The 26,126-nt window shown below is 33.5% G+C and overlaps 2 protein-coding genes across 2 annotated transcripts; both read left to right on the top strand.

Moving 5' to 3' along the window:
- Positions 1-4: 4 nt before the first annotated feature.
- On the top strand, positions 5-6,250 carry LOC112032954 (uncharacterized). The gene is made up of 4 exons (XM_024065719.2): positions 5-927; positions 1,038-1,175; positions 5,526-5,765; positions 5,861-6,250. Exons 1-4 carry the CDS (start codon positions 61-63, stop codon positions 5,954-5,956), a joined length of 1,341 nt encoding a protein of 446 aa, XP_023921487.1. The 5' UTR covers positions 5-60; the 3' UTR covers positions 5,957-6,250.
- Positions 6,251-23,015: 16,765 nt separating this feature from the next.
- Positions 23,016-24,197, top strand: LOC112032958 (ethylene-responsive transcription factor ERF014). The gene has a single exon (XM_024065724.2). It carries the CDS (start codon positions 23,232-23,234, stop codon positions 23,892-23,894), a length of 663 nt encoding a protein of 220 aa, XP_023921492.1. The 5' UTR covers positions 23,016-23,231; the 3' UTR covers positions 23,895-24,197.
- Positions 24,198-26,126: the final 1,929 nt, after the last annotated feature.

Below are 26,126 nucleotides of genomic sequence, written 5' to 3'. Positions count from 1 at the left end.
ATTCATATAATTTTATTAAACCATGTACAAACAGTTCTAGTTTCAGCTACAGCTCCAGCCATGAAAAACCTCCATTACTCTCTACTCTCACTCTTCCTCTTCCTTTTCCTCCTTTTCTCAATCCAAACCCAAACCCAAGAACAACAACAGCAAGACACACCCATCACTCGCTTCCAACGCTACCTTCAAATCAACACAGCCCACCCAAACCCAGACTACTCCTCCGCCATTTCCTTCCTCAAAACCCAAGCTGAAGCTCCCAACCTCAACCTCCAAGTCCAAACTCTTCACTTCACTCCAAACAAGGACAAACCCATCCTCCTCCTCACGTGGCTTGGCTCCAACCCTTCTCTCCCTTCTCTCCTCTTCAACTCCCACCTCGACTCCGTCCCCGCCGAGCCTTCCAAATGGTCCCACCCTCCTTTCTCCGCCGTCCGATCTTCTGACGGTCACATCTACGCCCGTGGGGCCCAAGACGACAAGTGCATCGCTATCCAATACCTCGAGGCCATTCGGAACCTCAAAGCCAAACACTTCTCTCCAATCCGCACCGTACACGTGTCCTATGTTCCTGACGAGGAGGTTGGTGGGTCTGATGGAGCTGCCAAGTTCGTTGAGTCCAAGGAGTTCGAGGATTTGAATGTTGGGTTTGTTCTGGACGAGGGGCAGGCTTCTCCTGGTGATGAGTTTAGGGTTTTCTACGCGGATAGGACGCCGTGGAATGTGATAATTAAGTCTAAAGGGGCTCCTGGGCATGGTTCGAGATTGTACGATAATAGTGCGATGGAGAATTTGATGAAGAGTATTGAGGTTGTGTCGAGGTTTAGAGAGAGTCAGTTCGATGTGGTTAAGGCTGGAAAAGCTGCCTTTTCGGAAGTTATTTCTGTTAATCCTGTTTATGTCAAAGCTGGAATTCCTTCCCCTACTGTAAGTGAAAAAAAGTTGTCTTTAGCATCACTGGTGTGTACTAGTTATATTTGTCTGGTGCGTGAATGATGGGGTTTGAGGATGTCTGGTGTTTTTTTTGTTTTGTGCAGGGATTTGTGATGAACATGCAACCTTCCGAGGCCGAAGCCGGGTTCAATGTTCGATTGCCTCCTACAGCGGACCCGGACTTTTTGAGGAGAAGAATTGCTGAAGAATGGGCACCAGAAACTCGAAACATGACTTTCCAGGTGAATCTTTGAAACCACAAAAAGATATCATACTAGTGTTTGATTTAGTAACTTAGTAGTACAATGCCAAATCATTGTTTTGTGCGATTACAAGTTGATTAATATGTTGGTGTTGTTTATGCAACTATGTTTGTTTTTCTTTTTCCTTTAGTGCGTGTTACCAATTTGCCTTTTTTGGGTTAGTACACTATCAACTAAAAATATATATATATATGTTCACCATTAGGCTTGTTACTTTCTTGATGGATGCCCCCTTTCTCTGTTTTTGTTGATGAGTTTGGCTATGTGTACATATAACATTTGCAGTCTGTGAGTTACATTTCCATATTATCAACATTTGATTGACTCAATCCTTAATCAAGGCCCGGTTGTCCTCATTTGAATTGTGGCAGAATATAATATAACACAGGTAAGTGCTATATCCTCTCTTTCTTTCCTTTTTTGGGATAAACAGTTCGGGTAATTGCAATATCATGTGTTAAGAACCTAGTATAATGGTCATACGAAGTAAAGCTAAGAACCTAATCTTAGGTTTCAAAATTATGTAGGCTCTGGGTTTTCCTATAAGACAAAGGTTCTGAAAAGGGATAGCAGATCATTATTGTTTGTTGCTGCTGATTTAATGTTATAGTTAATTTCTCTTATTTGTGAAAATTCTACACTATCAATTTACTTCTTTCTGGAGACATTTATGAGCAACCATACGCATATCTGCATAAATGCCATTCTCTTATATAAACTTGCCATCATCCCAGCTTTTCTTAATCGTGTACCTATTCTGCAGGGTCCTGCACTGTGCTAGTATTGCAGAGTGGTCTTTGTTAGTTTTCCTTAGTTGATCATTAATTTATGCTACTCATATACTTCTTTCATATCTGTGGTAACCCAAACCTACAAACGTTGCTATGTAAGACAGTGGATTTGGGTTCCCAATTTATTTGTTGATGGTTTTCCTCACAGCCCTACAGATTGTGCTTCAAGCATAGCCTTGACAGCCCAACAATCAAGCATCCCTACAGTTCTCAGCCCAACACCCTCTTCACCTTTAGACCTGGCTTCTAGCTTTCTCTGCTCTCTTTTTTCTATCCTCCCCTTTGTGTTTACACCGACTCCTATTTATTTCTCTCTCTTTACCTAACTTCCCAGAAGTACTAATTGTCTGCCCTCAGTCCCTTATATAGCCTCCCCTGAGTGAGACTCAAATCATTACTTTTTACTGGTTCCCATGCAATCCCACTTTCACCCCTAATCCTCAGAAAAATCATGTCTTCTGAAGATTCTCTTGAAACTTGTTCCAGACACCAAATAGTGTTCGGCAGCGGGTTTCCCAAAGGCACTGACTGTGATCGGTTACCGACCTAAATTTTCCCCATCCCCTTGTTGGACCCCCTCGGTTATTAGTTAGCACCGGACCTAACATGGCCCCGAACACAGTAGGATTCCCCAAATGTTATATAATTAGATCTTAGCACAGTTATCAGTGGACTGGTCCTAGCCCAATAGCGTTGGGCCTTGGTCACATGGGCCGTTCTGGTCACCCGGGCCCAAGCCCCTACAATAACCATTAATTAATGCCATTCATATATTTGTTTTATATTCTGATGTATAAGTTTGCCACACATCCTCAATAATTCCTCATCTCCACAATGGTTAAAATCTTGACATGTTCTGTTATCAACATTTTATTTTTGCTTTACAAAGTGTGGAGAAGTTTATGTGGTTAACCTTTAATGTATGTTTGCAGTTGTAGAGGTCGATTTGGGTGCCCAGGCAGATGGAGCATGCGTACCATGTATTGCACTGAACCGATAATATAATAGATTAGGTTCATCCAATTAAAAATATTCAATTAGGATTTACATTTGGCACCTTACAAGCCTTTTCCTCATCAAATACCAGGTGCAATTGGTGTTTTTTTCACTTTTGATCTGAAATATCTTTTGGTGCAGAGCTGTTCATATGGGTTAATTTTGGGCCATACTTAAGGCATAAAAAACAAGCCCATATCTTGACTGCCACATTTGATGAATGGCCAATTCATGTTTAAAGCTTTTGAGTTACATGAGTTACAAAATCAAAGTTAAGATAGATACTGACTCTACAAAAGGAACTGAATGGATTTGATTGAAAGAATAAGGTCTTTCCTTCATTCAAAGACCAAATACTTGATTGCACTTTCCATATGAATGTTATGGGATCTCCTTGTTCTGGCTTTTGTGTGCCCTATATGTGCTGGTAAATGGCCCACTCCTATGTGGCAAGCACTTGGTTTTCAGTGGGACATTCCTCTTAGTTTGATCATCTATTTCAACCCCCCCACCGCCCTTTTTACTTTTGTTCTTGGATTTTCTCCTTTTATGGTGTGTTTCCTCCTTGTGTGTCTATATATATATATATATATATATATAATCTACCTGACACAGGATAAATCAAAACTAATGCAACATTAAAAATTGAAGAACATGATAATAATAATCTAAGAATCAACATCTAGGCTTTGCTTAGAATCTGAAACAAGCAAGAAAGAAAAACCTAGAAATCATCACCTTAGGTTGGTTGGAATCAATACTACTATACTAGACCGTTGAGAAAATTTCAATGGAAATTTATTAATCCAGCAAACTGTCTAACTTCTTTCGATAGGAGTACAGTAATATTCTTATAAAGATTACTAGGACTAAACCCTAATTCTAATCAACTTTGAAAAGCCCAAATATTGAATTACAAAAATACCCTTGATTAATAAAATACTAACTAACTTAATTATCTAATAAGGCATAATATAAAATCCAATTGACTTCTAATATTAAATGAAACTAAATAAAAAATAAATTTTCTTCTTGCTTCCAGCATTAGTTTAGTTGCCAAGGGATGTTTTACCCTAGGAAACAAAAATACCTACAAGATAGCAATGGGAGACACTTATTTTTAAGCAGTGGAAATCATATATGATACATATCATATGATGCTGTGTATTAAAAGCAACAACTTGATGTATAGAATACAAATTACAAAAGTGAGGTGGGTAAAAGCAACACAGTGGCTGAATTGAGCACTGTGTTGCTCTTCCTCCGTGTAGTTCGTTGAATAAGTAGATTTTCCTATCCTTTTTTGTGTTTGTTTTTTTCTTGAGATGCTGGCTGGCCCAGCTGGTTTTTCTTAGTGTTACTGTGCTGTATTGATGTACATGTTTCTTTTGAACTAATTTTCTACCTAGAATTTTCCTACCATTGAACACTTTTTGTTATTGTTATTGTTCTTCTTGTTATTCTTTTTTTTTTTAAATTAGAATTTAAAGTTTCATGGAAGATGGGGATGGCCCTTGATGATGATAGCAATACCATGTAGATTTTAGTGACCATGTCACTGGAATTGCTGTTTGTCAATTTGTATGGAGGGTGTTCCTTAGGGAAAGAATCTGATGGCCTGCGTCATGATCATTCTTTGGCTTTCTTGACCTTTTTTGGTTGTTTGCTTGTTTCAACAAATGTATAAAGTGCTATTCTGGTTTCAAATATAATGATGCATTCACTTGGCTCCTTGAGAAAGGTTTTTAATGGTTGCTCACATGAGCAGTACTCAAGCATCCACTGGTTCTATGTGACTGAACAAAACAAGTAATACATGCTTCTGCCTGTGACAAGTACATGGTCATTTGGATCAAGAACATCATGTTTATGGGTATGAAAATTTCTCCTTGCAATGGAGTATATTGGATCCTAGATAAAGAATGCTATGATGCAATAGACATCTAGTTATCTTCCTGAAGTTGTCACAGTTGTTGTCTATGTTAAAACAAGTTAATAGTGGACCATTTGCTAGGCAACCAATAAATTGTCATCTTAGCATCAAAAGAGGACCAGGATCCCTGCGTAATGGATCCTTTTAATCTTTGATTTGAATTACCCAAATATTCTGGTTTGGTGATGTTTGTTTGAATAATTTTTTGTTTTAGAAATGAATAGAACAACTGTGATTTCTTTGAAGGAGATAGTATTCAGACTCAATAAAATCCTGTTCGTCAGGTTTCATCTACTCACATTTTATTTTTTTAAGGGGTCATCTTTTCACATTGATTGATGTTAGCTTGTTAGGATCTATTTTCCACTCGACTGTTCTTAACTGGGGCTTGCTTACTGGAGCCTAAACCCAAAATCCCCCTTTAAATTTGGTAAATAAGGGGAGCCAAACACTTGATTTATATATGCTTTTAAGAAGCCAAACATTGGATTTATGTTTCAATTTTTCTGTCAAGAAGCATTCTATTGTCAACTAGGTTTAGAATTTTAAATTTTCTTTTTTTTCTTCTTCTTAGCAAATTGGTCACTGATTACTTTATTTATATGGCAGATCAAAGAGACTGGACCCATAAGAGACTGCAAGGGCCGCCCTTTACTGACACCAACCAATAATTCCAATCCATGGTGGTCTGTTTTCCAGCAAGCTATCACAGCAGTTGGTGGGAAACTTGCAAAGCCTGAAATATTGGCTTCAACTACTGATGCACGATTCATAAGACAGTTGGGGATTCCTGCCTTAGGTTTCTCTCCAATGGCAAATACTCCCATCTTACTGCATGAACATGATGAGGTTTGACAAGTTTGCTAATCTATTGTCATTTCTCTTGCTCTTTCAGATAAATCTAATGCTGCTTCCTTTCTGATTCCCGTAACTCTGTCTTGCAGTTCCTGAAAGACACGGTATATTTAAAAGGAATAGAGGTATATGAATCCATAATCAGTTCTTTGAGTTCCTTTGAGGACAATGATCATGTTGATTAACTCAACATGTTGGCAATGTTATACTGGTATGATTGGTGATGTTGCATTTGGCTGCAATGGCGTTGGAACCATGAATTTTTGTTTAGGGGACCATGGTTAATCTCAATAATATTATGCATAATATCATGTTTCAATATCTGAAAAGAATAATACTATGACGAGTGCAAAATAGTGAATGTCATAGTTTCAAGTAAGAACAGGGAAAAAAAAAAAAAAAAGGGATACCATTGTAAAGTTTATTATGGTTTGCTGAAAATAATGTTCATTATCTCAATACACGTTTTATGCCTAACATATGTTTTATTCCTAAAAAAATTTCAAAAAAGTTCGTGTGTGAGTGTGTGTATATTCTACTTTTATTTAATTTTGTGTCACATTAAACTGTTGCAACATTTATTAAAGTGAAAAAACTGATTTAACTTGTTCTATTATTCTCATATGCTGGAGGTGAGAAGAAATTAGTGAGCCATATGTTAGACCCTTGCTGTTATAATTAGACTTTTTGACTGTTGCGTTGATCAATTCCATCTCTTCGAATTTTCAATAGACAAGCGTAAGGCAAAAACAACAAAATGACAATTTTAGGAAAACAAAGGAAAATTCTGATACATAAAACTCTCAAGAGATAAAATTGAAATATAGGTAAATGTTCAATGATGAAATATATATATATATATATATCTTAACCTAATCTTTATTTTTCTTATATTGAGAGCGTCAATTTATACATTTAGGCGTTACTTATGATTTAATTTTCTTGGATATGTTTTTGATAAATATCTATATATTGCTTAAGGTATAATAAGAAAGAACTAGAAACAATTATAAAGGATGCATGTGATAATGGAGGCTCTTTTTTTTTTAATTATATATATATGTATATATAATGGAGGCTTGAATACTGAGCATGATACAAATCGTATGTGTGGAGGCTACTAATAAGAGATGTGGTTTGAAAAAATCTACATAAATGTGATAGAAACAAGTGACTAAAGCAAGTAAAGGTTACTAATAGAAGGCGTGGTCCAACTCCAAGGCCTGAAGATGATAAAGACATGACTAGAAAGAAAGTTGATAAAGGAGGCTACTAATTGAAGTGGTCTGTGATCCTCGGCCAAGATGGTTAAGGATGCATGATCAAAAGGAACCGAAGACAAGTATAGACTAAAGACACATATACTCATTAATGTAGTTGAAACTTGAAATCACCAAGAAGGTTTTTGTCATAAAATACATATCTAAGAAAAGACGTGTATGAGGTTGTTAAGATGCTGCCCACGACAAGAAATAAACCAAGATGAATTTATAGAGTGGATGACAGAAATGGAGAAAGAAAACCTTGAAGATTTTTCATGACACAGAATAAATTAGGACGAGCTTGTAGAGTGACAATAGATATAGAGAAGGAACTTCAAATCTAGATTAAAGATATTGATTAATGGAGCTCGTAGAAGAGTCAGGATGAACTTACGGAGTGGATGACAGCAATGGTTAGGGAAAATCTTGATGTTTGTCCATGACATAGAATATATTAGGACGAGCCCGTAGAGTGAATGGCAATAGATATGAGAGAAGGAACTTCAAATCTAGATTAAAGATATTGATTTATGGACGTTGTAGAAGCTTGACTCTGATAATTAATGTAGATCACAGGATACTAGCTCTAATATCATATTAGAAAAGATTAAACATAATTTTGATAATATGTAGAAAGAGAGAAAATTTGGGGTGATGTATATGGGAAAATATCAGCCTTAGAGGCCTGTATTCAGAACAAAAGGTACTTGATGATTATGTCTTTACTATTAATCCCAATGTTTTACAATGAACACGTTGAAAGGTTAAAAAAACTATAGATTAACTCAGAGTTGCAATATTTGCAATAGGATTAGGATTATTTTATATTCTAAGTAGGATATATATATATATATATATAAAAGGAAGTAGTGTCTCAGCTTTTGATTAGACTATTATACTCCTTAGGACTTAGAGCATCCACAATAGTGGTGCTAAAAAGCTATTTTTAGCACCACCATATACAAAAAAGGTGCTACATTGGTGGTGGTATAGGTAAATTTTTTACCTACACAGCTACAGTGCACAGCTATATATGGCTGTGCATTGTAGCTGAAAGCTAAAAAAAAAAATTAATTTTTTTATTCCCCCTCAATTAAAATATTATTTCATTGCTTCGTTTTATTTATTTATTATTATTTATTTCTTTATCCTCTCCCCGACAATTCAGATCACTTTCTCTCAACTCTCACTGCCGTCAGCCCACCCCAAAGCTCAACTCTCACCAGTCCACTCCCCTGACCCACACCGCCATAGACCCAGCTCGCTTGCCTAGCTCCCACCCACCCCTTCTGCCAACCCAACTCGCTTACCTAGCTCCCACCCACCCCTTCCGCCGACCCAGCTCGCCAACCCAAGCCCCAAAGTCCCAAGTCGACCCATGTCGTCATATATCCAACCCACGCCGACACCATCCTTCTTACCCATCTTCGAAGCCCAGCTCCATTCAACCATTATTCTCACCGAAGCTCTGTGTGCAATTAGCCATCGCCGACTCACACAGGCCACGTCCCATCACCGTCTCTATGTGTGTTTTTTTATGTTATTGATTTTGCTTTGAGGTTATTCAAAAGATCCTAAATTTTTTGAACTTTTGTTTGTGATTGGTGTCTTTTGATGGTCTGGGTTGAGGAAAAAGATTGGAGATTTGGGTTGGGGTCATGCAACCCTTCTGTTTGGTTATTGAGAAAATAGAGGATATATTAATAACTTGATTGTTAATTGAAATTGAGTTTTGTTGAGTCAAATGGTATTAATAATTTGATTGTTGTGCTTATTATTTTTTCAGCTTGTAAATGTTTGTATGGGAATTTTCTATGTGCAGGGAGGTTGTAGTTATAGTCATAGTTGTCAAAACCTGAATCATATTGCAAATCGATTCTTAATTTTTTCGTATCATATCGTGTATCATAAAATATACAAACACTTAATAAAATTTATAAAAAAAAATTATAAATATACATATATAATGGGTATATTCATTATAAATTTTGAATATATTCAACTAATGACTAATTTATTCATCACTTATGTAATAATATTTCACAAGCTAACTAAATAAACTAAACTAGCATATGTTCATAACATACACATTCAAATTACTTAAATTCAAAGTGGCAATATATTAAAAATGACCCAAAAATAATAATTTATTTTCATCATATTCATCAAATTGCCTAATCAACCCCATCTAAGTCAACGCTATCATCATGTTTATAATTTTGCAAATTTATTTCTTCATTAAAATTTTCTTCATTGTCATTCGTCATTAACATTTACTATCTCTTCTTATTCTTTTTATTTTAATAATTTTTTATAAAAAAATTTTTGGGATTCTAGTTTCTTGAACTTATAACAATAACAATAAAAATAAAATAAATTTTTAAATATTAAAGTGAAAGGTAAGTGTATTGTGTAGTCCAATTGTAGGAGAGAAGGAAAAAAAAAACTTAAAAATATGTTATTTTAGTAGGCTACATCAAGTAAACTAATGATAATTTTGTATTCAAAACAAGTCTAATAACTTGTTAGATTCAAATAAGAGTACAAATTTTAACAAAAAAATCTCATATTAAAACATTTGTTTATGTATCGTACGATACATACGATTTTACAATACGCTTCATATGATACGCAGACTATATTATACGATTCATGAACACTTACAATACACCGATACGATACAGAACTTTTTACACGCGATACAATACGTATTGTACGATGCATATTGCGTATCGTACGATACTAACAATTATGGTTACAGTGGTTGTGGTGGATGTTGTGGTTGTGGTAGATGTTTATGGCAGTGGATATATATTATTTATTGTAATAACTATATTATTTTATTGTAGTATATATATTATTTTATTGTGTTATTTATATTATTTTATTGTGTTGAAAACTAAAATAGATTCACTGATGCTGGATGTTTTGTAAAGTGAGTAGGTAAAATAAATAAAGTAACTTTTTATGGTGCCATATAGCTAAAAAAAATAGCTTCACCAATGTGGATGCTCTTACCCATGAAACACTTTGTTAATTCTAATGAACCGATAGTATAGTAGATGAAATTTGAGACTTTTAGTTTTATGACACATCCTTCAAATCTATTGAGCCCATCAACCGAGTGTTCACGAAGGAACTACTATAAAGAGGATTAGATATAATAATATTAGATTATAATTATATAACATATTTGGGTCCAACTAGGATTGTGTTTTAATAGCGTTAGTTTTTATTTTTGGTTTTTGTTTTTGGGTTTTTGTTTTTGTTCTTGAGAAGTTAATATAGTGTTAGTTAATATCTTTAATTGTCACATTTATCCTTGCAGCCTTAAAGTTAAATAGCTTGCTTAAGATGACCGATATTGTGAATCTTCTAAACAGTCACTCTTAAGCTTTGAAAGCCCAACATAGTTAAGCAACTGGAAACAAAACCACTAAAATAAGATGACCATGTTAGTTGTATTGTTTCGTTTTTACCTGCTCTGACACGTACTAAGATAAATTAACAGTTGTTTGAAAAACATAAACTGTTAGAAATGTTAAGAAATATTTCATTTATTATTATTTCAATATTTTTTCTGATTTGTGTCAAGAAAGGAGGCGCTTTTTTTGACTTAATGTTCATCATTGGCCAGAACTTTCAAAAACACTAAAAACAGAAGATAATACAATCAGAAAATCCTACGTATCTGTTATTTTTGTTTCTGAAAACAGTGCATTGTACTCAAAAAACAATTCCAAACGAACCCTTCAGTTCTGCTAATTAAACCATGCTCTTGCCCTCGAAATTTTTAACTTAAAGAGGCTCAAGTATACATGATCTGAATACCACATGCAGATATTCTGAACAAAGTAAAAAATCCAAAACTCTGAAGCATATATGATCTTATTGTAATAACTTTATCTTTCTCACATTCATAAATAGAAACGAGTCAAACGACAGGGATAAGGAAGCACTCGTTGATGGACCATGGCATGGTAAGCTCTTGAGGTTGTTTGCAGCTCTATTCTGCCAATGCCCAATGGATATATGCACCTAAGATGTGTCATGACTCATGTCTATTACATTTCTGGATTTCCCTCATCCCAAAACATACCTACCTAATAAGCGTATAAAACAACATACACAAAATAAAAATCACCGAATTTTTTCACGATTTACTGGCATAACATTGGAGATAATGCTCGACTGACCACACAAACACATGAATGACTTACGAAAAAAGTCACCAATAATTTTTTCATATTTTACTCATGTAACATTCACCGCACCGCAACACACAAACATATGAATGGTGTGAAAAGGTTACCAAAACTCTCGGTATCAAGAGACATTTCCCATATAAACTAACCTTTTGATTAATACTCTTTTTAGAATGTATTTAGAAGTTCACTTAAGAGTGTGTGCCACTACAGTACTTAAGTTTTAAAATTCTTTGAACAGAATTTGCCAAACGTGTGGAAATTTGCTAAAGAGCTCTAAGTAGGTCTTAAAGCTGAAAATAAAAATTAAAACTTGGAATTTTTAGGAAAAGATAAGGATTGGATCTAGTGCTCTTGTGCAGTGGACCCGTTGAGATCTTGATAGATGACAAATATTTAATATGTGTCAACATCTTAACAAATCTAGTGCTGATGTACGTAGATTTTCAAGCCGGTTTCTTTAGGAAAAACCTTTATAATTCATTGTTCATGTTTTATAAAGACAAAAACACTTTTTTGGTCCCTAGATTTTTGCCTTATTTTCAATTTGGTTCTTAAGTTTTCAAAACTATCATTTTAGTCCTTATATTTTTAAACTTGCTATTATTTTGGTCTTTGTTGTCAACTCATTTACGAAAACACTATGCAATCTATTGACTAAGTAAATGTTTCCTGTAAGCGAGATGACACTAGGGACTAAAAAGATATCAAACTTAAAAATATAGGGACCTAAATAAAAGTTGTAAAACTTTAAGGATCAGATTAAAAATATGGCCAAAATATAAAGTCAAAAATGTGTTTTTGCCTTTTATAAATCTAGAACTTTAAAATAATATTAAGGTAATTTGTCACATCATTTTAAACGTTAAAAAAAATTTCAATTAAAACTCCATATTGCAAAAACTCTAAAATTAATCTCAAATTCCTACAGCATAATAATCGCATAAAGAAACTTCCTATAATAATGCAAAATAGAACCAATTAAATATTTCATTTTTTTATTTTTGTTCTTACAATTATTTGATATAAGAAAATCTTTGGACCTCCATGTGGATGAATCCATGATTACTAAGGAGAATGAATGATGATGGTTTACAACTTCCTACTTACTCCTTTGAAGGTGAGGTTCAAATTCAATTTGCTGACCTCACATCACATCACCTCATCCTCCCAACTCTCAATTATTATTTTTTTTAAAAATGATTATGTGAAAGCTCCCAATTAAAAGATATTTTCCCCTATAATTCTAAAGAGGGGAAAATAATCATATATATATATATATATTATATGAAAGTTGCTGATGCACATGAAGTTTATTTTCCAAGCTTTTGTCGGTCAACAACTGATCTGGTCCCCCTAGATAAAATTTATTGCATATATATAGAGATAGAAGAACACAGCTGCTTAGCATTACTTGAAGACAATCACTATGGATATGGTTGTTGACTATGTATCAACTTAATTTGTTTCCAGGAAGTTTCTCTCTCAGAAGGAGAGAGAGAGATTATTTGATTCTAAAATAATAATTAAAAAAACCTTACATGCCCACATGGATCTTGCCTCTTCATCCTCCAACATCCTCCCCACTTTGAAAGGCTTCACTGCACTTTCGCCCATACCTTCAACCCAATCTCTTCCATTAATGAAATGAAATATACACTATATATTTCATTTCTATAATTTATTGAAAATGAAATGACTATGGTCTATTCTCTATCTATATATGGCTGTTGTTATCTAATCTAAATTGGACCTACTTCTCTGTGAATTAGGGACACTACATTATTGCATGCATGTCTCATTCAAAATGCAATGTACGGAACCTCATGGGGTACGGGCCAGTTAAGGGAGAGAGAGAGAGAGAGAGAGAGAGAGACTAATAAGTTTCACAGTACATTCATGATTAGATAGATATATAATGTGAGAGAAGCATGAATCATCATATATATGGTCATATCCAGTTTCTGGTTTCAAACATCTGTTATCTTCGGAGCTAACCCATAAAAATAAAATTGTTGTTTTTAGCTATCATTTAAACTTAGTACGTCTGTATATACTGATTTACATTGAAAGAAAGGGTCAAAGGGATTGCTTAACTTTTTAGAGGTAGGGCATCATATTTCAAAATAAAAGTAATGGAATACTTCAAATTAATGGACCAATAAATTGTTAGAAATAAAACTTATGCAGGCTCCAGATGCATTATTTTATTATCCCCTTCATATATATCCTCTTATTATTGTATTGACACTTTATAATTCATATATATATATATATATATTCTATATTATTACTCAATTTTGGTTGTATTTTTTTTAGTTGTAGTCTTACTTTTTATGTTCTTTTTCAATATAAATAATAAATAGTTTGTCATTTAGAAGGATAGATTTCACTATAGTTTATCATATTATTACTCGGAATCCCTTTTCATTAATGGAATTATGATGTATATGAAGGAGCACGGTTTATTCAATAAATTTCTACCTCTTTATCTATCTATGGGAAGTTTGAATATTTGAAAAATCTATATTCATGTAGAAGAGAAATGATATACCTTTTTAGACTAAAACATAACCTTTTTTGTAATGAACATATATACTAAAAGATTTGTAATAATTAAGAAATGGATGGTAGATCCTATTGCATTTGGGCAACTATCAGGTCATATAGTTTCACTCAACCATATTTGTCATCTACAGTACAAGCATGATTTGCAAAGAAGTGGGCTACAGCCCATTGCCTTCTGTCAGAAGTTTCAAGGCACAGGTACTTCCTATCTATATGATGGAGTCATCAGGCAAGTGGTAACTTTAGAGGTAATACTTTTGTATCATATAGCCTCTTCTGGTAAGAAAATAGTTTTGCATTGCCTTGCTATCTCCTAGTTCCTTCCTCAATAAGGTGGGTCCCCCCGATTGGTCCATCCGTAAACTCAACTTTTAGAGACATCACTTTGATAAACTGCCGATTATCGCAAAAACTTAAGAAGTTAGAAAATTATAAATTTAATCAATTAATCATAAGTTTAGCGCTCTTTTTCACATGTGAGCCCAAACTTCCGGAGCTCAACACATGAGATTTTTAATATTTTAAATGAGAGGTAAAACAAAGATTGGGATTGAACAGAAATTGTGAATTTAATCATTTAATCATAATTTAGCATTTTCCCTCATGAGTAGATCTAAATTCCCTTCTTATGTGTGAAGCTCAACACATGAGATTTTTAACATTTTAAATGGAAGGTAGAGTGGAGACAATGATCAAATTCGTGATCTTCTGCTCTAAATTTGATACCATGATAAATTATTATTATCTTAAAATGTTAAGCTATTAGAAAGTGCTAAATTTAATCATTTAGCTATAATTCTAACACATTTTTACGATAATGCATCAACTTTCATTCTTTCTTTGCTAACATAGCTAAATTAATTACTTGAAAATTGTGAAAGTCCGTACACCATGTAGTTTCAATTCATATAGCTTTACAAAGCTTATCCATGCTATCTTTTTTTCCTCTCTTGGTTGACCCCACCATAATTTTTGACATTGAAAATCCAGTCTCCACACAATGACAACAAAATTTTAAAGCAACTCATAACAAAAATGGGAACAACTTACGCAACTCCTTTTATCAAGATTTCTCTACCAGACATAAACAATAAATTCTCCTTACACCCTGATACTTTTCTTGACACTCATTCCTTGATATCTTTGAACACACAAAATTTGATCTTCTAATGAAAGAGGGCATGCCAAGAAATTTCTAATGGGAATTTTTCCTAACCCTTAACATACCTTTGGGAATTTCACATGTTAATTATTTACTTATTTAAGCTTATACTTTGGGAATTTCTTTTATAATATATATATATATATATATTTATAGAGAATCTGGAATCTAACCACTTTTTGCAAGTCACATACCTGATCCAAAAAAAGCAGCAACGCATTAACAAATCTTATCATGACCATTTGGGAGCCTAGATAGTACTCAAGTCTCCATTGGCTACCAAGTGGATACCTCCTCCTTTAGGCTGGGTTAAGATTAACTTTGATGTGGCTATCATACCCCATCTCTCTATGGTTGTAGCTGCTGGTAGGAATGATCTTGGTGAGGTTCTTTTTTCCCATACATCCTTATTTCCTCCATCTTTGCCACTTCAAGAAGAAATTAATGATGCACTCCTAGCTTTGAACCTATTTGCTCTCCATAATCTGTCATATGTTCAATTCGAAGGAGATTCTAAAGTTGTCATATTCAACTCCTCCAGGTAATTTAGTGATTGTAATGCCTATTATTAACTCTATTTTGAGATCCATTTCTTGTTGGGATTTTTGTATTGTACCCTAGAATTCCAATTTTTGGCCCATAAGAGCATTGACAACAGATTACTTAAAATAGGGTAAGAGGTGAATATAGTTAACCAAAACCAAAAAACACCCAAAAACCTACCTGCAATAGCTTACCCATTTCCCTCCCTACAATTGCTCCCTATCTTTAGGGAGCACTATTCATTCCCTAAATATCTGTTTATTATTTTCTTCTTGTTAGACTTAGAGATATATTAGTCCAATAGTATAAGCCAAGGTTTTGAATTCTGTTTTGGAGACCCTTTTGAATTGACAATTGGAACGGAATATTCTGATACCGATGTGTTTCGGTGCATCGTTTCAAGATTACGCACTAGATATATATATATATATACACACACACACACACATGTACATAATTAATATATTTATAACTTCATATTTCATTATATCTAATTAACCAAAACAAAATTTAAATTATTATATGGAAACAAAATGAGTCAAATGATGAATTTTGGGCTTCAAAGTTTAAAAAAATCCAACACAATTTGGAATAGGTCGAAATTTAGAGACCAGAATAATTGAAATTCATTCGGTATACTAGAATAGTCCTGAACAACTCGAAATTTAGATCGAAACGGAATAAGGGGGTATGTTCACCGGATTAAGCACCAGAACGGAATGGAATTTAAAACATTAGTATAAGCCCCAGCCCAATTCTATCTTGTGTGCATGCTAAGTCTTCTACTTATACTACAAGTTTATTAATCATTGTTAGTGTGTAGTTAGTCTAGAGTTTAGCTTACTATATATACCCATGTTGGGTTCATTGTAACACAAGGTTTGTACTACATTCTCATATAATAAAGATGTATCCCTTAAGAGTTTTTTTCGAGGACATAGCTCGTAAAGTTGAACCACATAACTTTCGTGTTCTTGTGTTCTCTATTTTATGTTTCCACTTCTGTATCTTTTCTAGCACATTTAACATGGTATTAGGAGCTATTCAACACATGTCTTGGTAACCATGATAAAGTAAAGTGAGTGTTTTAAAAAGAGAGGAATAATAAAAAATAAATGAAGAAACAATATTTAGTTTAGAATAGGGTTAAGAATAAGGAATTTGATGTGTATGAAAAAAAATGGTTAGCTTGAACAGAAAAAATAGGTTCTTATCCTAAAATTGAGAGGAATTTTAAATAACATACTAAGTACTAACAATGCTCTAATATTGAGAGTTGGATTGCTTGTTGTAGCTGTGATGGGCCATTAACCATCTCCTCTGTTCTTGATTGGATATTTTATCCTGAAGGTAAAGATGAGTTCGAGCCTTCCTTCCTTCATTTTTTTTTTTCTTGAATACAATTATTTTTAATTATATATATAAAAGTATTATAGGTCATACACTTCTACGCAACATGCATTCTAAATGAAGTCTTTGTTTTGCATCTTTCCAAAAAAAAGTCTTTGTTTCTGTTTGTATTTTGATTAAGGAGGAAATCAGGAAATATATTATAAATGAAGTCTTTGTTGCTTACTAAAGTGAAGCACCCGTGTAGTGTGAATGCTGTGTTTACAATTACCGACAAAACTTAATTAAGAGGTGGATAAAATAAAGAGTGGCGGTTATATATTAGTTACCCTTAAACTTAAAACTTAAAAACCCGTTTACCTAGATTTTAGTTTTGATAATTCGTTTACTTTAGATTTTTCAAACACCCAGCTCCTAGTTTTTAGTTTTACATTGCAAGCAGCCCCAAGATTGTAACTTTGACATTCACACATATAGCTGGTAAGCAAGGATTTGACCACAGCCTTTTGTGCACGATAACCAGGAAGGTCAAGCAAGTTATTAAGCCCATTTGCTAAACAGATGTACATTCATGTGCTTGTGCTAATGAAAGTTCCTTCTAATTTCCAACAAGCAAAACCCTCGTTTCATTCCTGTATTTCTGACAGATTTTAATTTAAACAAGAGAGGGAAAGTGTGGCTCGAACATGTGAGACTCATTTTAAAATTCCTTTTACTTATCACAAGTCGTACTGTCAGCCACCTGATAGAATATCAATACATGCATTATTTATTATTCGTTAGTGTAGTACATTAACTTATTTTATGAAAGAAAGAAAAAGATGCTTTGTATTTGTAATATGATTTTTATTATGTTCCCGAGTGAATATATATATAGGGGGGAAAAGGAAGCAGAGAGGAGGGAGAGGACTCGTACGGATTGACGACACTATTCTTTTCACACATGCGTTAACATCCAATGCAATTATGCTCACTTATCTCCCTTCAAACTTCAGACAACTCACCACTCCCCCAAAACCAAAAAATAAAAATAAAAATAAATAAATAAAAAATTGAAACCAAGCAATTTGATTTTTTAGTCGGCATAACATTATCACCAATTAAAATAAAAGAATATTGGGGTGTAAAATGGAAATTAGTTAAATTTTCTATTAGAAATTTGGCAAATTACTTTTGAAGCCCTATACTTTAAAGGTGGCCTCAAAATAAACTCTATATAGTTTAAATATTTTCAAATTAAATCATATGAAGCTTATGTCTAAGACAATTACAAATTAAATCTTCAGTTCATTAATTTCAAATCAAACCTTAAACTTTTAAAATTGTATCAATTTTGGTGTTTTTTCAAGAACTAGATACTCTTACGGCTTCTCCTATATGTTGTCTAAGTAGAGTCATTTAGGGGCTGTTTAGATTTGCTATTTCCATAACTCATAACTTTGTTTTCATCACCCATAACTCAAAAATGGTGGGACCCATGGCCGAGAAGTCCGTTTGGTATTTGTTTCAATCACTCAATTCTCTGATTTTTAAGTTATGAGTTATGGAAACTAAAAACACATTTTAGGTATTTTCAGGTTCTATAACTTAGTTTTCAATGGCATTTTCATAATTAAACCTACACTAAGGGTCAGAGTCCAACTGCAACTTTTGACCCCTTTTTTTTTTTCACTGGGTTCGGTGAGTTTGGTTTCTTCTTCTTCTTTTTTTCTTATTCCTTTCACACTAGGTGATCTTCTTCTTCTTCTTCTTTTATCTTTTCCCTTTCACATTGGGTCTAGTATGGTCTTCTTCATCTTTTTTTTTTTTTTTTCCTTCTTCTTCTTTTTTTTTTTTTTTTTTTTTTTCACTGGGTTTGGTGAGTTTGGGTATTAGGGGTTGAAAAAAAAAAAAAAAGTTGCACCAAGTTACAGGTATGGGGCCTACAAACAGTTGAAAATTTTGATGACTAGAAAGTAACGAAGGTGCCTCTATGGAAATCCTGGTTCTCCAGCGTGAGATCCTCACCTCCGGCCACCAACTTATTATCACCAATCATGGGCACAAACTCCAAGAATATAGCCTCCTATTAACCCCACATCTTCCATCATCATTGCAATTATGAAAAATAAAAGAAATTAAGGGAAGATAGCTAGGCAAAAACCCTATATAAATATCATACCATCTCTATTTTGAGGTATGAGTAAAAAAAAAAAAAAACCCTACAACCATTGCACTTTCTTCTTTTTTGGGTATATGTGAGTTACTAACTTAAGCATTAGAGAGGGTTAGGCCGACACCACAATGATGCCCTCCAATGGCCATCCTTTTGCAAGTCTTCCAACACCCTGGTTTGGATGAGTGACCCACTAATTTTCCTTGCATTATCAAATTTAAAACCCAAATCAAACCTATAAAGTTTAGGGGTTCAAATTAATATAATTTAAAAGCTATGGTTTCACATGAAAGTAACAAACTATAAGTTTTAATTTGTAATTGTATTAAAATACATGATTTAATTTGAGACTATAAGATTTAATTTGAAACAAACCCTAATTTAAATATAGGGTTTAAAATGTAATTTATCCAGAAAAGGGAGAGCAGAACTTAAAGAATTTAATCCAAATGAATTAAGTCTGAAATGAATTGAAGATGTAGGAAAAAAAAATAATGAGGATTCAAGATAGATAAAATAAAGGGAAAAAAAATACACAAATCCCCTCGTCCCTAAAACATGGAAACCCCTTGAGGTTTTGAGTTAATACTCAAACTCTTATGGTTTTATTTTATGTGTAAAGTGTAAACTATTAATTGTGTAATACTTAATTGCCCTGGGGCTTTTTTTAGTGTGACTTAAAACCATCTAATTTTGTTTTATGTGTAAATGCAGTTTGAATTTTTCACATAAAACAATTCTAGATGCATGGTTTAAAAAAAAAAAAAAAAAAAAAAACCTTTCGAGAGTTAAGCGCAATACAAATAACGCAATATACACATAAAATAATAGTAATGAAGGGTTATGTGAGATACTCAGGGAGCGTTGTATTTTAAGGAGAAACTACATAGGAGTTTTATGTACTTTTTCCATAAATAATTAAATTGAAAAGAAAAATAACTACAGTATGAATATTCAGATTTGAGTTGTTTATTTATCAATAACTTCCCCCATTTTGCAAGTGCCTTAGTTCTAAAAGAAGACTAAAAGAATCATGATAGAAATGATGCAAATATTTTGTAGGTTTTTGAATGAGAAACAAGCCATATAGTTTGTGGTTTTAATTACAAGGGCAAATTAGTTAATGGCATTGCAATTTGGAGTCGGAGAGTAAAACAAAAATAAAAAACAAAAAGCCCATAGCTGTATGGGCAATTGGGCATGATTGATTATCCTATTCAAACCTTCCTTGTGCAGCGTTCGTGGGAAACCATTCCAAAAATTAAGCCTGAGTAATGAGTACACATTAGCTAGTCTCCAAAAATATTCTCTTTGAATTCAACAAGCATTTTATTTTATTCACTGCATTTGCAATTGTAGGTAAAAATTGGAATGGAGCTAGCTAGCTATACAATTTGATTGGCCTCGTGTTTAGTTGAAAAACTCAAAAATCAAAATTGCATGTGAAAAAGAGCTTTGGAGAACAAAAACAATTTTAGGAGTGTAAGGTTATAGTAAATAAGGTAAAAAATTCAAAGGAATCGTGGCTGGCCTCCAATATTCAGAGGCATTGATGGCCATTCGCTGACAACTACAACGATTGTGCTGGAAAGTTGACAAATTAAAACAACCTCTGTTGACTGAGTGCACTGCTTGCTGATGCTGAGTAAATTGGAAAAGAGCAAACGATCCCTCCTCACTCTTTCTTAGTGTGAATGAAAACAATTTAATTAGCAAAAGAAAAAGAAAAATGTGAATGATGAAAGCAATTTGCTTTGTCCCAACTTAGAAAGGGTCTTATTATGTCCTAAAAAGGTCGTATCTCTCTCCCACAGTCCCACACCTCGGTCTTTCTACATCTACATGCATGTGTGCTGGCATATTTCCCCAAGTTGGAAAAGTGGCTGATTTTGATTGCAGGAAAAATCTTAATATTGAAATCGCGTGTTCAGAACATCAGTATGATGAATTAAAATTAATTGTAAAATGATGAAACGAAAACACAAGACAGAATGTATGATTTCAGTCTAAACAATAGCTCGTGTGTAATAATCATTTTGTATCGTATCGTATTAAAATTAATTGTAAAATGGTGAAACGAAAACACAAGACAGAATGTATGATTTCAGTCTAAATAATAGCTCGTGTGTGATAATCATTTTGTCATCTCAAAGAATCCCATCAAAATTTATTTTAATTTAAGAGTGAGAAATTTGGAAAGAGCAAAAGTCAAGTCATGCAGGCGTAAGCAGCTAAGCAAAATATATATATAAGCATGAAACGGTTGAGATGTGAGCCCTCTTAATTTATTACTAGTCTTTTTCTCTCATACTCATACAGTCATACAAATACAATATAATCTTTTTATCCTTCTAGAGAAAGAGACATATATTGGTATTTGCATGCATGACGCGTTTTTTTGGACCTGCGAGACAGACAAGCAACAGCTGGTGTGTGAGATTTTTGCGTAGGCAATACTATTTGCCTTTCTGCTAGCTACTATTAAGTCTGCGCGTATTTTGAGTACTGTGTTGTTGAGTTCTTAATAAATCTATATTTTTTTCTTCTTGTTGTGCATCACAGCCAACTTCAAAAAAACAAATCTTTACATTTTTAAGCATCAATCACAACCTGCAAATCCTGGAAGTTGCCTACGACAGTATCCTATGTCTCTCTTTCTCTCTCTCTCTCTCTCTACGAACTTATATATATTATTATTGTGTAAATTAATTATAATATAAGATATGATATTGATCTTCCTAAACTAGCTAGAAGATATATAATAATATTGTACATATAAAATAAAGTAAGCCATAGTGGTAAATTTACTAATATGCCTATGAATTTTTTCCTGAGTCAAGAAATTTTTATTAGAATATTTGGTGTCAACTGAGGAGGGGTGAATCTTCTTCTTCTTGCGTTAAGTCAGAAATTAAATAAATAAATAAATATATATATATATATAGTAATTTGTTAATGTTTCCTTTCTGGTCTCTCATTGGTCCATGCAGGCAAGAGGCAACAGAACATTAATTAGATTTGTTACGTTTTCTCAAAGTTACTGTGGCATTCTTGGAATTTTTGGACTCTGAATTATATTATTCTTACTTTTTATTCTTAGTCATACAAGTAACTGCCCATGGCAGCCAATCAAATTAGCTAGCAAAAAAGTCATAGAACAAGTAGTTGTCTAGTAATAGTATAATTTTATTTCAAGTATTTGATGAAGCATGCCACTTTGACACACTCACATATCTGACATCAATCTTCCCCATAAGTTCCAGCAGTTTTTTTGTTACGTTAATAATTATGTGGTTGACCATTCAAAGCTCTTCAATAATTATTCCAACTAAAAGATTACGGAGTAATTATAATGTTTCCTAGAAAAACAGACTTGTAACTAAATGTTTGAAATATAAATTAAAGATTTGCAATTTTCAAGCTATCAGCTTCCAGCTTTTAGTAAATGTGCACAGCCCATGAGAAGAGGGGGAAAAAAAGTATTCGCTAGGTAGAACTTTGACTACTTGGTAAATTTACATGGTGCACAGCCCATGAGAAGAAAGAAAAAAATTTTGCATGGTAATTTTGAGCTCCTTCTATTATTTGGGTTATTTGGTTGGGGTTATTTGGTTTGTTATTATATCTTTTACAATATGTATGCGAACGCATACATATACAATATTGCATTAGTGTGTGAAAATAGAGTGTGAGAGAATATTTACAATTTCATTTCTATTGTGATATTTTTACTTTCCATTTTGTGATAGAAATGTGCATAATACTAGCCCTCTAATACTATTTATTTATTAATGAATCTAATACTACTTTTATGGTGAAAGGGCAAATAGTCATTTCAATAAAAATTAAGGAATAATAAATTTAATGAAATACACTAGAAAACATCTGTCACCCATTTTCATGTTCATACGTTGAGAACCCTACTGTTCATTGACTAGAGAGATCCGGTCCTTCAAAAAACTGACCCCCCATCTATAAATAGCTATCTTTTGTTCTCAACATTCAGTTCCTACCTCATTGCTTCCCTCACTTTCAGAACAAGAAAAGGAAAAAAAAAAAAAAGTCACCTTAGATTTAAAGAAAAAAAAAGATCATCATTCATCAGTGCTAGCAAGCTAGAGAGACTTCTTCAACACACTTTCTCTACCCAAAAGTATTGATTCTTGAACACCCTTTTGTTCAACAAAGCATTGATCTTTGCAGCTTTCTACACAAATGGTGAAGACAGAGCTCAACAAGATCCTGCATCTAGACACATCAAAACCAATGCCATCAACATCAGCAAGCAAAAAGAAGAAGTACAAGGGAGTGAGAATGAGGAGTTGGGGTTCATGGGTATCTGAGATAAGAGCACCAAATCAAAAAACAAGAATATGGTTAGGCTCTTATTCCACACCAGAGGCTGCAGCCAGAGCCTATGATGCTGCACTTCTATGCCTAAAGGGGTCTTCAGCCAATCTCAACTTTCCTATCACTACCACTTCCTCTCATCACATTCCTCATTGTGACACCATTATGTCACCAAAGTCTATCCAAAGAGTTGCTGCGGCTGCTGCTAATAGTACTCTCATTGACACTACTACTACTTCTACAACCCCACAATCACCTCCTACTCTCTCTTCCTCATCAACTGTGTCATCTCCATCTATGTCCTCCTCACCATGTGATCAACTTGATGATGATGTTTCACATTCACTAATGCCATCCTATGAGGTCAATTATGAGCCAATGGCCATGATGGAATCATGGTACAACTTTGATAGCCTGCAATCTCCAAAATTCATTGATCAAATGCTTAATGGTGCCTTGTTTGATCCACCAGCTGTGGTGGATGATCTGTATGAAGAAAGTGATATTCCTCTGTGGAGCTTCTGCTGAAAGAAAGATCAATCTTTTTCGCATTCATATTCGTTCATGATCTTCGATTATTGCTTGAAGACATTACTGACAGTGACCAAAAATTCATTTATTAATTAGTGTATTTTAATTAGGACAAGGGAAATTCACATGGAGTTGAGACATTTTTTGGACTCTCCCTTGTGGTTTTCTATATATTAAGAGGTTGTATGATTCAATGCCAAGTGTGTTATATCAAATATTATTTATAGTTTCTTCTCAAAAAAAAAAAATTTGTAGTTTATATTGTAATGAAATAATAAGAGGGGGAAAATTTTCATTTCATTAGTGTTCCCTTATAATTATATGCTTTGGCTCTTTCTTTCTTTCTTAATTTGTTTGATCTTAGTTAAAAAAAATGCTGTACTTGTATAAGTATTCTTAGAAATTACAGTTGCACGCACTCTTTGGAGAGAGTGGGTGGCCATTTTTTGTATAGACAGATGTCAGAATTATGCCGAATCTCATTGGGAACAAATTGAAGAGGATGTGGAAAGTTGAAACCATCTGAGAGTGAGTTTTTTTTTTTTTTTAATGGAGTTTTTGTACCCCAGCTGCCTAGAATTTTTTTAATGGATTTTAATGGAGTTTTTAATGGAGTTTTTTTTTTTTTTTTTTTTAATGGAGTTTAATTGAATCTTTTTGTTTTGTTTTGTTTTGAGTTTTATTTGGTCCTTTTTTTGGGTAGAATTTTTGGTATCTCAGCATCTTGATGCTTGTTCATGAAGTATATTCTTGTGAATTAGAATTTCTCTCTTTTTTTTAGGAGAATTCAGAACTTACGCAATTATAAGCAGACCTTAAAAGTTAGTACAAAAGTGGTGATTTCTAATCGGTACGAAATGCTTGGATAATGAAGTGATTGAAGGATTCTAAGTCCATCCAATCATCCATGCTTGCTTCTGTTAGCTAGTTATGCTGAAAGAGATGGAAAGACTAGTAGAGTAGTAGGCTTATCCGGACTACTCATATACTCTCTTCTTTTTTCTCTTTCATCACCCAAATGTGTTTATATGTATAGTCTAATTGAAGATTGCACTGTTTTGGTGATGAACTTGTAAAATATATAACATTATAGAAAGGTAATAACTAAATGAATGGGACAATAAAAGTGGTTAAATCTATATTGTATTTGTCACTCGTTGAAGACCCTTGTTCTATTGATGTAATTGGCCAAACCCATCCACCATGGTTGGGTAGCTATTAGCCAATAATAAACAATGAATGATTGTTACGTTAATTTAGAATTTTCATTTAACTATCTCATACTAGTATTTGTAGTTAGTTTCATGAAAAAGTCATGAATTCAATATTTAATAACAATACCAAAACTACCGAAAGCATATTCAAGCAAAAGTCCCGATTCAATAATTGAAAAGAATTCATATTTCTAAGCATTAAAAAAAATGCAAGCGTTAAACATACAGAGACTCACATAATTTAACTATAATTGAAAGCTTACAGCCATACACATATGAACTTGAGTGGGTTTTGCTCCATGAAGAAAAATGGAGGTATATAATCTTAGAGTAGTTCCATTAAGGCTTTAAATGAAGAATTTCGAGTTGTAATCAAGTTGAGATTTCTAATCAATTATAAGAAAAAGATATAAGAACAAATATATATATATATATATATGAATTAAAAAAGATTTTAAAAAGACAAATTGTTAATAAAAAGTTGATAATAATAAAAGAAATTACAAGTAACCATGTGATGAGTATTAAAAACTATTAACAAAAACTTAATAGTAAACGTAGATTTTTAAATTATAGTCAAATTATAATTTATAATCAACTTATACATTATAGGAGGAGGAGATAAAAAAAATAAAAAAATAAAAATTGGGTAGGATATCTACTTGGTGCAACCACGACTATTAGAACTCAACTTTTGTTATATAGTANTGTGGGGGGTGGGGGGGGGGGGGGTGTTTAGAAACATAGAATTAGCAAAGGCATTCGAATCAGCATTCTCCGTGGAGAGAACTGAGTATTGCATGGAGGTGGGAAGAATGAGGAAATGAATTGCAACAAATAATTAACTCCCTAGTGATTACTAGGGGAAGTCTACAAAATGAGAATGGCCTATTCACTATACTCTTGGTTTGGTGTAGATTGCCTTAGATAGGATGCTCGGCCGATTATGGTGCAACTTGGCTATTATTGGCCGCTCTAACCTAGGGGTTATGTTTACGGCCTCGATTGGTCAAGT

Source organism: Quercus suber, unplaced genomic scaffold (genome assembly GCF_002906115.3).
Source record: "Quercus suber isolate HL8 unplaced genomic scaffold, Cork oak 2.0 scaffold_266, whole genome shotgun sequence".
In the NCBI taxonomy this organism is placed as follows: Eukaryota; Viridiplantae; Streptophyta; class Magnoliopsida; order Fagales; family Fagaceae; genus Quercus; species Quercus suber.
Note: the sequence above shows the minus strand (reverse complement) of the source record. Positions and strands in the feature narration are given on the sequence as shown.

What these genes read in the sequence shown, in the direction of transcription:
- LOC112032954 (XM_024065719.2), top strand. Translation starts at nt 61, where the DNA reads ATGAAAAACCTCCATTACTCTCTACTCTCACTCTTCCTCTTCCTTTTC. An exon ending in CTGGAATTCCTTCCCCTACT is followed by an intron (nt 928 to 1,037) that starts GTAAGTGAAAAA and finishes TGTTTTGTGCAG; the next exon opens with GGATTTGTGATGAACATGCA. An exon ending in TACTGCATGAACATGATGAG is followed by an intron (nt 5,766 to 5,860) that starts GTTTGACAAGTT and finishes TCTGTCTTGCAG; the next exon opens with TTCCTGAAAGACACGGTATA.
- LOC112032958 (XM_024065724.2), top strand. Translation starts at nt 23,232, where the DNA reads ATGGTGAAGACAGAGCTCAACAAGATCCTGCATCTAGACACATCAAAA.